The sequence below is a fragment of the Solea solea genome, chromosome 17 (genome assembly GCF_958295425.1).
Source record: "Solea solea chromosome 17, fSolSol10.1, whole genome shotgun sequence".
Classification (NCBI taxonomy): Eukaryota; Metazoa; Chordata; class Actinopteri; order Pleuronectiformes; family Soleidae; genus Solea; species Solea solea.
This window is the reverse complement of record NC_081150.1, coordinates 19,872,833-19,888,816: the sequence shown is the minus strand read 5'-3', so window position 1 is coordinate 19,888,816 and position 15,984 is coordinate 19,872,833. Positions and strand designations below refer to the sequence as shown.

Below are 15,984 nucleotides of genomic sequence, written 5' to 3'. Positions count from 1 at the left end.
GTAAAATAACAGGTGCTTTTAGGAAAATATTTAATAATTTACTCATTTACTTCATAGGGTACAGTTAACAAAAGATGTAGGATTAAAGGTCCTGGATCAAAAAGTAAACAAATGGTAACAAAATAGACTAACACACTGAGTTATAACTTAAGTCAACACTGAACATGTTTTCGAAAAACGGACAAAGCCCCAACTGAAGTCTCCCAGACGTCTTTATACTACAAAGCTGGCCGGGGTTAGGTGTTGATTGGCTGATTGCCCTCCACCAATTGATGACTGACAGTGCACAGACATCCAGTAGCAAAAGCACGCGTACTACGGGCTACAGTGGCCTTAACAGTAGCCTTTACGTCTTGCAGAGAGATTCACGCAAGAACTAGACACAATATTCTGCAGTAGATTCAATATTTGTTGCTTTTAAAAACAACAGTAAACGAATCAAGCCAGTGAAATCAAGAATAAAAACTATAAAGATTAAAAGGGTACACTCTTGACAGAATGAGAAGTGAGACTTTAATTGACAGGAAGACAATAATAGTTACAGTTGGTGTAAAAAAACAGACTACGATAAATGTTTAATAGAAATACTGTAAATAATGTCAATGATGAAAATAAGACACTGCTGATGATCAATAAACACAAACACTGAAGTTTTTGCCTCAATGGTTTCTTATGTGTTTAAATGATTCTCAAAGCAACCTTTTCCAACAAAGGTGACATGAGTTGTAAAACCTTTTCATAAAGTTTGAAATTGCTATGTAAATGCTTTTTAAAATTGACAGGTGCTCAAGTTACCTCTGCGTACAAAAATTACAAAGGCTTGTCACCGGTGTGAGTTCTTTTGTGTGCTCTCAAAGTCGACTGATGTCGATAACACTTTCCACATGTTTCACATGTAAATGGCTTTTCACCCGTGTGGATAATCATGTGGCTCGTCAGGCCCTCTTTACGCATGAAAGGCTTGTTGCAAATGTTGCAAATATAGGGCTTTTCGCCCGTGTGTATGCGTTTGTGTGTCATCAAGTTATCCTCCCGACTGAAGCACTTCTGACAAATGTCACAAGCGTGGGGCTTCTCGCCCGTGTGAGTTCTTTTGTGGTTTATCCAGCTATGTCTGTGTCGGAAACACTTCCCGCACGCCTCACAAGAATAGGGCTTCTCGCCCGTGTGAAGTCTTTTGTGTACTTTCAGAGTCAGCCTCTTTCGAAAACATTGTCCACATATCTCGCAGTGGAACGGCTTCTCTCCCGTGTGAATTCTGACGTGTTCCATCATTTCAGGTTTCACCCTGAAACATTTGCCACATGTGTTGCAAGAGTATGGTTTCTCTCCCGTGTGGAGTCGTATGTGTGAATTTAATTGATACTTGAACTCGTATTTTTTCCCACAAGTGTCACATTTAAAAAGCTTCTCACGTGTGTGAGAGTTGTCTACTTTTTTCCTGTGGCGTCTTCTTTTATGACGTCTCTCATGTGCATCCAACTCTGCATTTCTAGTCAACACAGAGTCCACATTTTTGCTTCCGGTCTGATCTTGACTCTCAGCCACTGGAGAGAGGAGCTGGTGGTCAGCATCAGGAGTCAATATAAAGGCATCAGCCTCCTGCTTGAGTTCAAGCAGTTCTCCCTCCAGACTGATGCACATTTCCCTCTGCTCCTCTTTAAACTGTTGAGACTCTGGTTCCTCTTGGTCCAGACTGGAGATCATCTCCTGGTTACAGAGCTGCTGCTCAGTGAGAACATACTTTTCCATAAGAATCTCCTTCTCCGTAAAAACATCATGCCGTGGAAGCTCTGAAAACACAAAGAGACACAAGGAAAAAAACTGTGATCATAGCAAAACTGCAAAGGTTTTTTTTTTCAATTTGGCCTTACATCCACATTTATTTGTGATTTTATGGCTGTAGAATTTAAATGTGTTTAAATGAGTGAGTGCTTCTGCTCCTTTTTCCAAGATAACTTTCACTTTCGGGCGATTTTTGACGAAATATTTGCAGATTTGTGTAATTACTTTTCAACGCATATTGGTTCCAAATATCAGTTACTGGAAGAGATATGAGCGCGACATCCGACACAAGAATCAAAGCGCACAGCGCCGAACTGTAGATCAGTTGAAAAGACTTAACAATCATGAACAATGTATGTTCATCTCCAACGTTTAGCAAAGCAAATGTCTAAAATCTCAATATTTAACAGAGCAACAGCACTGCCAAAAGTCGACGATCGTGAGCCGAACCACAACCACGATCAGGGGTATTTCAGTTGAGTGACTGTGTCAGACGGAGGAAGTGCAGGAAGAACTGAACGATTCTGTGAACAAAACGACTGATTCACTAATTTGTGTGTGTCGTGTCGTGTAGAAAACCACGACTCCGCAAACGTTGAGGAGGTACGAGAGTAACCCCCAAAATACACTGATTGTGTGTACCACCATTCCAGTCAAATTCGGCACACATCTAACTCCTCTCAGGACCCCACATAGGCTTGGGCCGGCCCTGGCGTCAGATTGACAGTGTAGGCTTCATCTTTTCAAATAGAGAAGGGCCACCCGGTCGTGGTCTAGTGTTATCAGGATGACAACCTCGTGGACACAAAACATAAGGCAAAGCTTCTTCTTAACAATAGATTAACTTTATGAACCAGCATTTTTGACTAATTTTTCATCTCACGTGATGGGGAGGGACACAGTGAAATCTGACCAACATGAGTCACATCCACTTGTTGGTATTTATTAATGTCATTGTGCTTCTACACACCTATCCGCTCTAACTTTACTTCAGGTTTCCAGGCGATCTCCAACAGTTTCCGCTGACGATCCACCTCCTCCTCGTACTCCACCACGGTTTTTTCAAAGGCTCGGAATATTTCTTCGGCAGCAGCAGTTAGTCGCTCGCTGATTAAATCCCTCAAATACCCGATCGACGACATCGCTGCTCCGTTAACAACTGGATTTTAGTTTTCTTTTTTTCCCACCCGCGAACACAAGTGTCTACACAGAGGTAAGCTAGCCCCGTTAGCTCTGTGTGGCTTGTCTTCTTCTTCTCTTTGAGTTTTGACTCGGTGCATTGTCGCCACCTCGTGGCCCGAAGGAGGAAACAGCAGCTCAATGGGAGAAAAAAGGAGAACAAATCAAATCCCCTTTATGACCATAGGCGGCCGCAAGCAAAGTTTGATGTAGGTATAGGTATAGACGTTTAGGATTGCAGAGTTTATTTTTCTAGATTCTCCATTCTTTGTGCAGCTGATATATGCTGTATTAATTTGTCTTTATCTCTCTTCTGTCATCCTCATTTTACATGATGCTCCTCTGTAGGACTAAATCTATTACCCGATTGATCGATTATTAATCGATTACTAAATGAATCGTCAACTACTTTGATAATCGATTATCTGGTTTAAGTGTTTTGTTTTCTAAATAATTAAAACCAGTTGCTGTGATTTTTCAGCTCCTTAAATGTGAATATTGTCAAAGAAATCATTAAAACTGATTTTTTTTTGTTTGTGGACCATACAAAACAAGACATTTGAGAACATCGTCATTTACAGGTTTGACAAACATTTTATGAACGATTACACAATTAATCAAGAAAATATTCAACAGATTAATCAATTATGAATTATTAATAATCGTTCGGTGTGCAGCAGTGATGATTAATAACAGGCCCCTCTAAGTTTAAAAAAAACCCAAGACAGACAATGGTTTGGTATAAATAACACAATTATAATTAATGAAATTCATACAGTTACTCTGGTATCAATAATAGTCAAGCACCGGCAACTTTGAGGTGGCGGGAGGATGGGTCCCGCAAATCAAATTCAGCTTAGGGCCGGCACTGCTTTATTCCAATAGGTACAAGATAAGATAAGTCCCGCAGTGGGGACGACACACATTACAATGCATACAATCACAGAGACAGAATGAAGAAAGCTGGTGTGACTAAGAAAATAAAATAAAAGTTAATATAAAGCAAACAGACCAAACTTGGAACTTTGGGGGGCAGCATGAGACCACTCAGTGTTCAGCCTGCTGGAAATAATTTGAAGAACTATTTATTTAATAGTAAAAACTACTATGTTAGTGACATATACAAATTTATTGGACCACCACACAAAGCCACAGTGGTCCTCAAATTTTTTATTTCCAGGACTTTTAAGACTATAATAAATGTTTGACGGACATACTGTTTCAGTGATGAGGACAAACAGATACAGAAGTTTTTGCCTTAACTGTGTCACAAAATTAAACCTTTTCTGGAATTGAAAAATGCTTCTGCAAATGCTTTTTAAAATACGACCCGTCCCGAAAAGAGTTTCCACAGGTGCTGCAGTGGTACGGCTTCTCGCCCGTGTGAGTTCTCATGTGGACCGTCAAGTCCCATTTTTGCCGATAGCATTTCTCACAGACGTTGCAAATATGGGGCTTTTCACCCGTGTGAATCCCCATATGCTTCATCAAGTAATCTTTACGCGCAAAGCAACTCTTGCACACACTGCAAACGTAGGGCTTCTCACCCGTGTGAGTTCTTTTGTGGCTATTGAAAGTCTTTAAGTGTCGGAAACACATTCTGCATGTTTCGCACGAGTACGGCTTCTCGCCCGTGTGAGTTCTCATGTGACTCAACATTTCAGGTTTGGTTCTAAAACACTTGGCACATGTATTGCAGGGGAACGGTTTCTCTCCTGTGTGGACTCTCAGATGTAAACTTAATTGATAATTAGATGCAAATTTCTTTCCACACGTGACACATTTAAAAGGCTTTTTATATGTTTTGGTTTTAGACTTGTACTTTGATGTGTGAGAGCTGTAACTTCTCTTTTTGTAATGTTTCTTATGTGGCTTTGACTCTACATTTCTAGATAATACAGAGTCCACGTGTTTGTTTCCTGTCTGATCTGAACTTTCAGATACCGGAGAGAGGAGCTGGTGGTCACTGTCTGGTTCCATGTAATCACTTTCTTCATTATCGGGAGTCAACATAAAGGTATCAGCCTCTGGCTTCAGTTCAAGCTGCTCCTGACTGATACAGATTTCCTCCTCTTCCTCTTTAAACTGTAGAGACTCTGATTCCTCTTGGTCCAGACTGGGGTTCCTCTTCTGGTTACAGAGCTGCTGCTCAGTGAGAACCTCCTCCTCATTATAGACGTTCGGCTGTGGAAGCTCTGCAGACAGAGAAACAAGGAACAGGTTACAACTATCATAGCAATGAAATCATTTAAACTGAAGTCTAATCTGAAGTAACAACACTAATGGCACATTTCCACCGGCTTCTACTCTACTCTACTCTCACGATTAGGTTGCATCTCCACTACAAAAAAGTACCTACTTAACGTGGGCGGAGTCATCACTGCACGGCTGAGTGAAACTGCGGTGACTTGTTTTATACGCGACACACACACGAGTGTGACTTTACACCATGCTTCTGCAGTTGTTGGAGATTAACCCACGTTTTTAGGATTGTTAAGTAGTTTTAACTTATCTACAATTCGGCACTGTTCGGCTTGATTTCTGTCCACACATGTCCGGAGTACAGCCTCCTACTCCACAGACTACAGTGGCAGCGGTCTGTGATGCCGCTAATGATCGCCTAAATACACCACTCCACTTTAAAAGACTGTTGTTCAATATAGAGGTTTCCCTGGTAGTTGTTGGAGATTAACCCAAGTTTTTTGGATTATTAAGTAGTTTTAAGTGATCTACAGTTTGGCGCTGTTCGGCTTGATTTGTGGGTGGGACGTCTCATCCTGTGACGGGACTCTGGCCAGTCAGTGGCCGGCAGTCTGACACATCATCGCATAGTACCTACTACTAGCACGCTTGGAACCTTGCCGGAGCAGGTACTAAAAATAGTACCTGGTACCAGGTACTATGCTAGTGGAAACGCTACTTAAACCGTGCCGTGGCGAGGCGAGGCGAGTAGAGCCGGTGGAAATGCGCCATAAAGGGTTTCAAAAGTCCCTGGAATTGGTTTGTACAAAATTCACATTTGTAAATCAAGTCCTGTCAACAGTTACATTCTCTTGTTGGCATGTATTGAGACCATTGTGGTTTCACAGACCTCTCTGCTGTAACTTTTCTTTGGGTTTCCAAAGGATCTCCACTTTCTCCAGTCCGCCCTGATGATCCACCTCTACCTCGTAGTCAAACATTTTTTTTTCTCCCTTCGGACTCGTGCAGATTTCCTCCTCTTCCTCTTTAATCCGTAGAAACTCTGATTCTTCCTGGTCCAGACTGGAGTTCCTCTCCTGGTGACAGAGCTGCAGCTCAGTGAGAACCTCCTCCTCCTGAAAAACATATTTCCGTGGAAGCTCTGCAGACACAAAAATGGGCAGAGAATATAAGTTGGGACAAAAATAAGAAAATTATCAAGTGAAGCCCACTTCATGTATAAATCACAGATAAGGTTAAGCCTAATTCACACCACACAATTTAGCTACAGTTTTTGACACTTTCGTAGAACAAACCAGGTTTCCTGCACAGATCATGCCGCTACAAAGTAAACGTTTTTCTTCCCCCTTCTTAATTAGACTTCTCAGATGAAAAATTATCAACTCAAAGGTGACGTCACTCACAGTTCCGACATGTCAAAGGAACGCATGTGTTGGTCCAACTTTGCTGCCCACTGCTGGTGTGTAAGGAGGACGGGTTTAATACAGGGGGGGGGGGGGGGGGGGGGGGGCACACGGTCGGTGTAGTGGTTAGCACCCTTGCCTTTACAGCAAGAAGACCAGGGTTCGTGACATGTTCAGGACAAGGGCCTTTCTGCATGGAGTTTGAATGTTCTCCCCGTGTATGTGTGGGTTTTCTCCAGTTTCCTCCCAGTTCAAAAACATGTTTAGCCCCGTGTCAGCTGGGATTGGCACCTAACCCTCATGTGGAGGATAAAGCTGTATAAGATAAATGAGTGAGTGAATGCAGAGGTCAAATTCACCATCACTAATATTGATGTGTGTGCAAAAATTACAGTTGCATTAAGATTAAAATATATTTTCTTAAAGTCAGGTTATTTTCGTACTAATTCAGTTTCGTTTATGTCAAGCAAATGTAGTGAGCTAACCCTACTTCAAAGACCAATATAGGTTTTTTTATGCGTAAACAAAAGCTTTTTTTTTGCCACACAGGTATTTCCTGTTAAAACGGAAGTTTACTTTGAAAATAAAAATAATATCTGCCTGAAATGGTGAAGTGAAAATGTTGGAAACAATAGAACGTTCAAAATGTAGTAATAAAGCGACGTGAAATGCAGATGACGAAAAAGGGAGAGTGACTTAACTACACGGAACTGCTCTCTTTTTCCACTGAGGATCCGACATTTGCTCTATTGTCTGGATAGAGACGTAAAATACGTACGACCCATATGAGCCAAGTTTACTTGTTATTACTTAATTATCTTTTTATTAGGAACATTCTGGTTGTACACACCTGTCCGCTGTAACTTTCGCCGACGTTTCCCGACGCTCTGCAACAGTCTGCGCTGACGATCCACCTCTTCCTCGTACTCGACGATTGTTTGCTCAAAGGCTCGGAATATTTCCTCGGCGGCAGCGGTTAGTCGCTCGCTGATTAAACCTCTCAAATACTGAAGCGAAGACATCGCTGCTTCGTTGGAATATTATATACCTACGACACAAAAGCACAGCCGTGTGTCCACATACGGGGTGCCAGAGCTAACGCTGCTAGCGCTGCTAGCGCTGTTTGTTTACTTCCGGTTGATGTTGGTGGACGGCCCGAAATCGAAAATCGCTCACGTCATAGATGTGCAAATCGCCACCATCTACACGCAGCATAATGTTATGACATAACACACCACACATTTAATCATTTAAAACAGTTGTTTATTATTTCTTTTTTTTTTAAATTGCAGCCCATATTAGTGCGTTACTGCCTCCTTCCGATGTAAAGTCGACTTGATTTCTAAAACACATAAAAAAACCTACCAGAGTAAAAGGTACACTAATAAGTTGCAAAACATAACAAGGGTTTTGCTTTCTTGTTTTGGTGACGGACAAGAAGATTAAATAAGTATCAGGGTCATTAACATTAAGGTAAATTAAATTATTATATAATAAATAGTCAAAATGGACAATACAATGTAAAAGAAAGAAAGACAAAGAACTTAAATACATATGCACAGACATTGTTCATCTTATGTATTTCCGACTACCGTTGTGACTGGGAAGTTTAAGGTTTTTAAAGTCATCATTTTGAGACAGTAACTCATTTATTATAAGATGCTAAAGTCATAATAATGAGCTACAGTCTCAAATTTATTTGAGGTTATCATAATTACGACTCAGAGATATATTATCTCAAATTATGAAATAGGATTTCACAATGATGACTCAACGTCTCATAATTAATTATCCACACCTTCTTCCTGTATTGTCGCAATGTGTCCGGTGTGCAAAGACCTGAAGGACAAAACAAAAACGGACTAGTTGAATAAAACTAAAAAGGCATAGCTGATGATCAACACAAACAATGCAGACGTTTTTTGCCTCAACTGTGTCACAAAATTAAACCTTTTCCGGAATTGTAAAATGGATCCGCAAATGCTTTTTAAAATATGACCCATCCCGAAAAGAGTTTCCACAGGTGCTACAGTGGTACGGCTTCTCGCCCGTGTGAGTTCTCATGTGGACCGTCAAGTCAGATTTTTGCCGATAGCATTTCTGACAGATGTTGCAAATATGGGGCTTTTCACCCGTGTGAATCCCCATGTGCTTCATCAAGTAATCTTTACGTGCAAAGCAGCTCTTGCATACGCTGCAAATGTAGGGCTTCTCACCCGTGTGAGTTCTTTTGTGGTTCATCAAACTTGGCCTGTGTCGAAAACACTTTCCGCAAGTTTTGCACGAGTACGGCTTCTCGCCCGTGTGAGTTCTCATGTGACTCAACATTTCAGGTTTGGTTCTAAAACACTTGGAACATGTATTGCAAGGGAACGGTTTCTCTCCAGTGTGGACTCTCAGATGTAAACTTAATTGATAATTAGATCCAAATTTCTTTCCACACGTGACACATTTAAAAGAGTTTTTATATGTTTGGGTTTTAGACTTGTACTTTGATGTGTGAGAGCTGTAACTTCCCTTTTTGTAATGTCTCTTATGTGGCTTTGACTCTACATTTCTAGTCGATACCGATTGTTTGCTTCCTGTCTGATCTGAACTCTCAGATACCGGAGAAAGGAGCTGGTGGTCACTGTCTGGTTCCATGTGGGCACTTTCTTCATTATTAGGAGTCAACATAAAGGTATCAGCCTCTGGCTTCAGTTCAAGCTGCTCCTGACTGATACAGATTTCCTCCTCTTCCTCTTTAATCTGTAGAGACTCTGATTCCTCTTGGTCCAGACTGGAGTTCCTCTCCTGTTTACAGAGCTGCTGCTCAGTCAGAACCACCTCCTCCTCATTGTAGACGTGCTGCTGTGGAAACTCTGGAGACACAAGTAATTGGTTACAACTGTTATGTTATTTTTACCTCTCACTGGATATTTTAGGCTAATCTTAAAATAAACACTTAAGGGTTTCAAAAGCTCAAAAGACTTCAGGTTTAACTAGTATAGATAGATTTGTAAACCATGCCCAGTCCATTGTTGCATTCTCTTGTTGGTATTTATTGTGGTTTCACACACCTCTCCGCTGTAACTTTTCTTTGGGTTTCCAAAGGATTTCCACCAGTCTGCCCTGATGATCCACCTCATACTCAAAAATGTTTTTTTCTCCCTCCAGACTGGTGCAGATTTCCTCCTGGTCCTCTTTAGTCTGTGGAGACTCTGATTCCTCCTGGTCTAGACTGAAGTTCCTCTCATGGTTACTGTCAGTGAGAACCCCCTCCGCATTATAGACATTCTGCTGTGGGAGCTCTGCAAACACAAAGAATACATTACAACAGTAATAAGAAAAATGTGAAGAAGTGAAGTCAGGTCCATATTTAAATCACAGATATCACATGAATCGTCAGCCCCTTACAATGCAGCTAACATTTCCCTGTCTGTAAAGGATATACCTGATGTGAAGCAAATACTTCAACCCTATTTTGATACAAACAAGTGTAGAGTTGTGGCAAGTGGTGCTGGAACTGTGTGGTGGAAATGCAATATGCAACAATATGGCGCTTTTATGTGTCTTACGCCTTTCACCCTAAGTCAGCTGGGATTGGCACCAGTGCCCTCTGCGACCCTCAAGTGGAGGATAAAGATGGACGGGTGGATGCTGCAAATTATTTGTGCGTATGGTGCTTTTACTTCCTATCATGCAGGTATTTCCTGTTAGAACGGAAGTTTATTTAGAAAAGTCCGCCTGACGAACAAAAACTGATGAAAACACTACAACAGAAGGTTCAAAATGAAGTAAAAAATACATGAAATGCAGATGGCGACAGAGGGAGAGGGACATAACTACACCGAGCTGCGTCAGATGATCAGTCCTTATCTCTTTTTTTTTTCCGACTGAGGATCATACTCTTTCGATTTGCTCTATTGTTTTCAGGATGGAGAAGTAAAACACGTACAAAATAAGCCATATTTACTTGTCATTTGTTGTTTCTTAGAAACACTCTGGTTGTACATACCTATCCGATGTAACTTTTCCCTACGTTTCCCAAAATTCTGCAACAGTCTGCGCTGACGATCCACCTCCTCCTCGTACTCGACGATTGTTTGCTCAAAGGCTCTGAATATTTCCTCGGCGGCAGCAGTTAGTCGCTCGCTGATTAAGTTCCTCAAATACCGAAGGGAAGACATCGCTGCTTAGTTAAATATTATATACAAAATTGCAGAGCCGTCCCCCCGCTTGTTACGACCACATTCGGAGGCCAGAGCTAACGCTGCTAGCGCTGTGATTGTTTACTTCCGGCCGACGTTCTTCTTCGTCTTCTTTTTATTTTTTTTTTAGGTATTTATGGTGGTATTGGCAAATAATGGGTGGCATTGCCGCCACCATCTGGTATGGAGTTTTATGTTAGCGATCTACGACTGCACATTTTTTTTAAAATTATTATTAGCATTATTATTATTGTTGTTGTTATTATTAGCATTATTATAATAACATCAGTCAAAATAATAATAACAATAATAATAATAATAACAACACATACATATATAAACTGGACGACGTGGGAAGTAAAATAATGAATTGGTAAAATGAAATAAGATTGTTAGAAAAAAATCCGAAATAAAGACGGAAACAACAACTCATGACACACTCGCTCTGCCGGAATTTGACAACTGTAACTCAGCGGAAGTAAACAAACATGAAGCTAGCTAGCAGCGTTAGCTCCGTGTGGACAGTAAAAGACGGTGGTTTGTTCGTGTGCCGCGGGTAAATATTTCAGTTGTTAACGAAGCAGCGATGTCTTCACTCCAGAGTTTGAGACATTTAATCTTCAAACGTCTAACTGCTGCTGCTGAAGAAATATTCAGACACGTAGAAAGAACCGTCGTGGAGTACGAGGAAGAGGTGAATCGTCAGCGCAAACTGTTGGACGTCATTAGTAAACCTCGACTAAAGTTACAGCGGATAGGTCTGTACAACCAGAATGATCTTAATAAACACTAACAAGTGAATGTGACTCATCTGGGACTTATTCCACATTCTTTGTCCAGATAACAAAAGAGCAAAGTGTGCGTTTGTTTGTGTAACGAATAAAAACAGATAACATGAACAAAGAACAGTGCATATTGTGGAAGTGCTAGTGTTTGCATTCGTGCCAAGTTTATGGATTAAAACCAAGTTCACACTCCGGGTCTCTGTGTAACACATTATGTTAGTCTGACTAAAACCTGACTAATGTTAGTGTGACTGACTCAGAATGGCACTCGAAAATTTAACACGTAGCTGCAAAATAAAACTGTTACAAAACCTCATAAGTAACAAGCTAAAAGAGGCCTGACACCTTAGACAAGGACAGTAGTCCTGGAACATATGGTCTGTTTTTCAGCAGGACCAGCCACAGATCGATGAGTGTACTTGGGAAAACACATGTGGTCACAAAACAACACTGAATTGACTGGAAGTGAGTGACCTTAAACTACGTTTACTTTAGTTTGGATTTCTTTGAATATTCATTCAGTGCATCTCTGTGCAGTGCACATAGCACACATTCACATGCTGCTGGCACAGCTGTTGGGAGCGACATGGGTTTGTCTTGCCCAAGGACACATTAGCATGAAAACTTTTTATCTTATTACTGTCCTAACTTATTTTCTGTGTCCATCTTTGTGTCTGCAGAGCTTCCACAGCAGAATGTCTCTCAGGAAGAGGAGGAGGAGGAGGTTCTCACTGAGCAGCAGCTCTGTAACCAGGAGAGGAACTCCAGTCTGGACCAAGAGGAACCAGAGTCGTCTCCACAGGTTGAAGAGGAAGAGGAGGAAATCTGCACCAATCAGGAGCAGCTTGAACTGAAGCAGGAGGCTGATACCATAATGTTGACTCCTGATATTGAAGACCACATGAAACCAGAACCAGACACTGACCACCAGCTCCTCTCTGCTGTAACTGAGAGTCAAGACCAGACAGGAATTAAGCATGTAGAAATTACCATCGTTGAGTCCAAAGAAGAGGTGGAGCGTCAACGCAGTCTGATGAAAATTCTTTGGAAACCTGAAGTAAAGCAGATAGGTCTGTGAAATCTCAATGTTCTTCATAAATACTAACAAATTAATGTGACTCATTTGGTACTTGTGACACTGCGTTGACATTGATTAAACAAATGTACATAACTTGAGTTCAATCATTTAGCCATTATGACAGTTATTGTCATAATGGCAATACAATATATTGCTTGTGTCTCTTTGTATCTGCAGAGCTTCCACAGCAGAATGTCTGTAAGGAGGAGGAGGTTCTCACTGAGCGGCAGCTCTGTAACCAGGAGAGGAACTCCAGTCTGGACCAAGAGGAACCAGAGTCTTTACAGATTAAAGAGGAAGAGGAGGAAATCTGCACCAGTCAGGAGCAGCAGCTTGAACTGAAGCAGGAGGCTGATACTTGGATGTCGACTTCTGAGAGTGAAGAAAGTGATTCCATGGAATCAGACAGTGACTACGAGCTCCTCTCTTCTGTATCTGAGAGTGAAGATCGGACAGCCGACATGAGAAAAGCAGGTAAAGGTACAGGTAAAAAGCCCTATATTTGCAACATTTGTAAGAAATCCTTTGCACGTAAAAGTACCTTGATCGTCCACAAAAAAACTCACACAGGTGAGAAGCCCCATATGTGCGACATTTGTAAGAAATGTTTTGCACGTAAAAATACTTTGATGTACCACATCAAAACTCACACAGGTGAGAAGCCATGTTCTTGTGAAACATGTGGAAAGTCTTTTAGACAAACTTCGCATTTGATACATCACCAAAGAATTCACACGCATGAGAAGCCATATATTTGTAACATTTGTAAGAAATGTTTTGCGCTAAAACGTACCTTGGTGGATCACATGAGAACTCATACTGGTCAGAAGCCCCATGTTTGCAACATTTGTAAGAAATCTTTTGCACGTAGAAGTGTCTTGACGCAACACATGAAAACACACACAGGGGAAAGGCCCCATATGTGTGACATTTGTAAGAAATCTTTTGCGCGTAAAGATTGCTTGATAGTCCACCAAAGAATTCACGCCGATGAGAAGACATTTTCTTGTGAAACATGTGGAAATAGTTTTCCAGACTTGTCACAATTGATATACCACAGAAGTACTCACACAGGTGAAGAGCCCCATGTTTGCAAAGTTTGTAAGAAATGCTTTGCGCGTAAAGAAGGCTTGATGGGGCACATGAGGACACACACGGGTGAAAAACCCCATATTTGCGACATCTGTGAGAGAAGCTTTGCACGTAAAGATAGCTTGACTGTCCACATGAGGACTCACAGGTGAGAAGCCATATGCCACTGCAGTATCCATTGAAAATCATTTGGTGACATCGCACATTTTAAGGAGAATTTACGTACCCATTTTAAGATTTGTGAAAAGGTTTACTCGTGACCCTTCATGTGAACAGACTCCAATGGTTATCAGTTAGGGACACATCATGTACAAGCAGAGTAGTGTCTTTTGTTTCCATTATATGTGGGAGAGCTTTTATTTGTGGAGATTTATGAACAAACCACACAGGAACTGCTGAGTGAAGAGAGAATCAACTTCAGCCTTTTAAGAAAAGGTGGTTTTAGAGAATTATTAAATGCAGAAGAAACCATTGAGGCTTAACTTCACACTGAGAAGACGTGTTCACAGTATCCGTTTTATTAAGCGATTAGATTTGATTAAACGCCCTTTTTTTTGTTTTATCATTTTTATGATTGCTCTTTTCGTTATATTTCTTTTAAACTTTTATTGTAGTATTTAGTGTCCTGGAAAATAAAGGCATTGATTTTTTTCCAACTGTATGTTTTTGATTGTTTTTATACACACCATCTGTTAGAGTTTGTTGATGCAAAGAAATAAAATGTTCTTTTAATTATTTATTGAGTGTGTGTCCTTTGTAAGAACTGCTTTGCATGCCAAAATTGTTGGTGATCCACATGAACTCACGCAGGTGAGAAGTAATTCTCTTGCAATAGCTGTGAGTGATGATTTAGTCATTCCTCATATTTGAAAAGACATGAGAATTCACACAGACCGGACACCAGACACACCACTTTTCTGTCCTGGACATTTTTCCTGGCAAAGAAGGTAAAGAAGGTAAAGGAATAAAAGATGAAAATAAATAAATGCAACATTTACTTATTTAATTTTTTTCAAATATGTGACTAAACGAGCACAAGGGTGAGTTTTGAGGAGTGATTTGAATGAAGAGACGTGAGAACAGTCATGGATAGGTTTGTGAGTTCCAGGGGAGGGGGCTTCAGCAGAGAAGGCTCTATCTCCCCAGGTTCTGTGCTTGGTCCTGGGTGGTGGCTGTAGCAGTTTGGAGGCTGCATGATGGTGTGTAAGGGTGGAGTAGTTCTATGAGGTAGGAAGAGGCTGATTATGGAGGACTTTGAAGGTGAGGAGGACCGGATGGGTTGTGAGATGGGAAGCCATTGCACGTTCTGGAGGACAGGGGTGATGTGATCTCTGGAATGGGAGTGAGTGGGTTTGAGTTTATTGAGGAACTTTGCCAGTGAAACGTAGAGGTTCCTGTTGCAGTAGTCGATCATGGAAGTGATGAATGCGTGGATGGCGGTTTTTAAAGGCGTAACAAACACACGCAAGTATATATATGCAATGTGTCCATGGTGTCCATGGAAACAAACTTGTCTTTCTGCAGGAACAGCCACAGACTAATACATGTACTTGTTACATTACAGCTTTTTTTTTTATCCAAAGGGACTTACAAGAGTTGAATTGAGTTAGAACCAGACGCTGACCACCAGCTCCTCTCTGCTGGAGCTTAGCGTCAAGATCAGGTAGTCCACACAAGATATATTACAGGTAAAAAGCCCCATATGTGCAACTTTTTAAAGAAAAGTTTTGTGGGCAAATTTGCAGATGAAAAGCCCTTCATCACTTCCTTTTGCGATGTCCTTCAAAATAAGAGCCACTGGCTTCGACTACAACGACTGTATAAACCTTTAGCAATAAAAATGAAATAAAATTCCTTAGTTTAAAAAACTTTATTTTCATCAGTTTTTATATATTATAAATCATCTTCTTCACAACTCTATATACACTGATCACATGGATCTCAATATGCCAGATTTCAATATGTTTGATCACGGTCTCACCACACACTAATGCGTCCACAACTTCCCTCCTTTGGAAGACAGCTTTTTCTCCTCTTGCACCTCCAATCACTGGTCTCCTGTTGACACATCTGGCGCGTCAGTACCTGGGGAGAATGAATATGAGGCACACGATAGGAGTACTCACTCCTGTCCAAAATGGCAACCCACAATCACTGTGCATCATAACGGCTCCAAGGATTTGTGAAACCATTTTGCATTCAGTGTAGTTCTGAAAGAGCAATCTGAAATATCCTGTAGGAAAAAAAGCTTTAGTTCAATCATAACCTGT

The 15,984-nt window shown here is 41.0% G+C and overlaps 4 protein-coding genes across 5 annotated transcripts; 1 reads left to right on the top strand and 3 right to left on the bottom strand.

Annotated features, from left to right (window-relative positions):
* Positions 1-490: 490 nt before the first annotated feature.
* LOC131443555 (oocyte zinc finger protein XlCOF6.1-like) lies at positions 491-3,028 on the bottom strand. The gene is made up of 2 exons (XM_058613249.1): positions 2,756-3,028; positions 491-1,793 (listed from the first exon to the last, which is right to left on the bottom strand). Exons 1-2 carry the CDS (start codon positions 2,925-2,927, stop codon positions 811-813), a joined length of 1,155 nt encoding a protein of 384 aa, XP_058469232.1. The 5' UTR covers positions 2,928-3,028; the 3' UTR covers positions 491-810.
* Positions 3,029-3,535: 507 nt separating this feature from the next.
* On the bottom strand, positions 3,536-7,712 carry LOC131443550 (zinc finger protein 771-like). Its single transcript, XM_058613243.1, has 3 exons — positions 7,420-7,712; positions 6,056-6,307; positions 3,536-5,159 (listed from the first exon to the last, which is right to left on the bottom strand). The coding sequence occupies exons 1-3, from the start codon at positions 7,589-7,591 to the stop codon at positions 4,240-4,242; spliced, it is 1,344 nt and encodes a 447-aa protein (XP_058469226.1). The 5' UTR covers positions 7,592-7,712; the 3' UTR covers positions 3,536-4,239.
* Positions 7,713-7,855: 143 nt separating this feature from the next.
* On the bottom strand, positions 7,856-10,856 carry LOC131443552 (zinc finger protein with KRAB and SCAN domains 8-like). The gene is made up of 3 exons (XM_058613246.1): positions 10,567-10,856; positions 9,629-9,859; positions 7,856-9,430 (listed from the first exon to the last, which is right to left on the bottom strand). The coding sequence occupies exons 1-3, from the start codon at positions 10,736-10,738 to the stop codon at positions 8,514-8,516; spliced, it is 1,320 nt and encodes a 439-aa protein (XP_058469229.1). The 5' UTR covers positions 10,739-10,856; the 3' UTR covers positions 7,856-8,513.
* Positions 10,857-11,196: 340 nt separating this feature from the next.
* On the top strand, positions 11,197-14,451 carry LOC131443542 (zinc finger protein 37-like). Of its 2 annotated transcripts, none has more exons than XM_058613224.1 (3): positions 11,197-11,517; positions 12,225-12,614; positions 12,800-14,451. In XM_058613224.1, the coding sequence occupies exons 1-3, from the start codon at positions 11,346-11,348 to the stop codon at positions 13,864-13,866; spliced, it is 1,629 nt and encodes a 542-aa protein (XP_058469207.1). In that variant the 5' UTR covers positions 11,197-11,345; the 3' UTR covers positions 13,867-14,451. The 2 variants fall into 2 exon arrangements, with proteins under 2 accessions (XP_058469207.1, XP_058469208.1); XM_058613225.1 differs by lacking the exon at positions 11,197-11,517 and adding an exon at positions 11,535-12,009.
* The last annotated feature ends 1,533 nt before the right edge of the window (positions 14,452-15,984 follow it).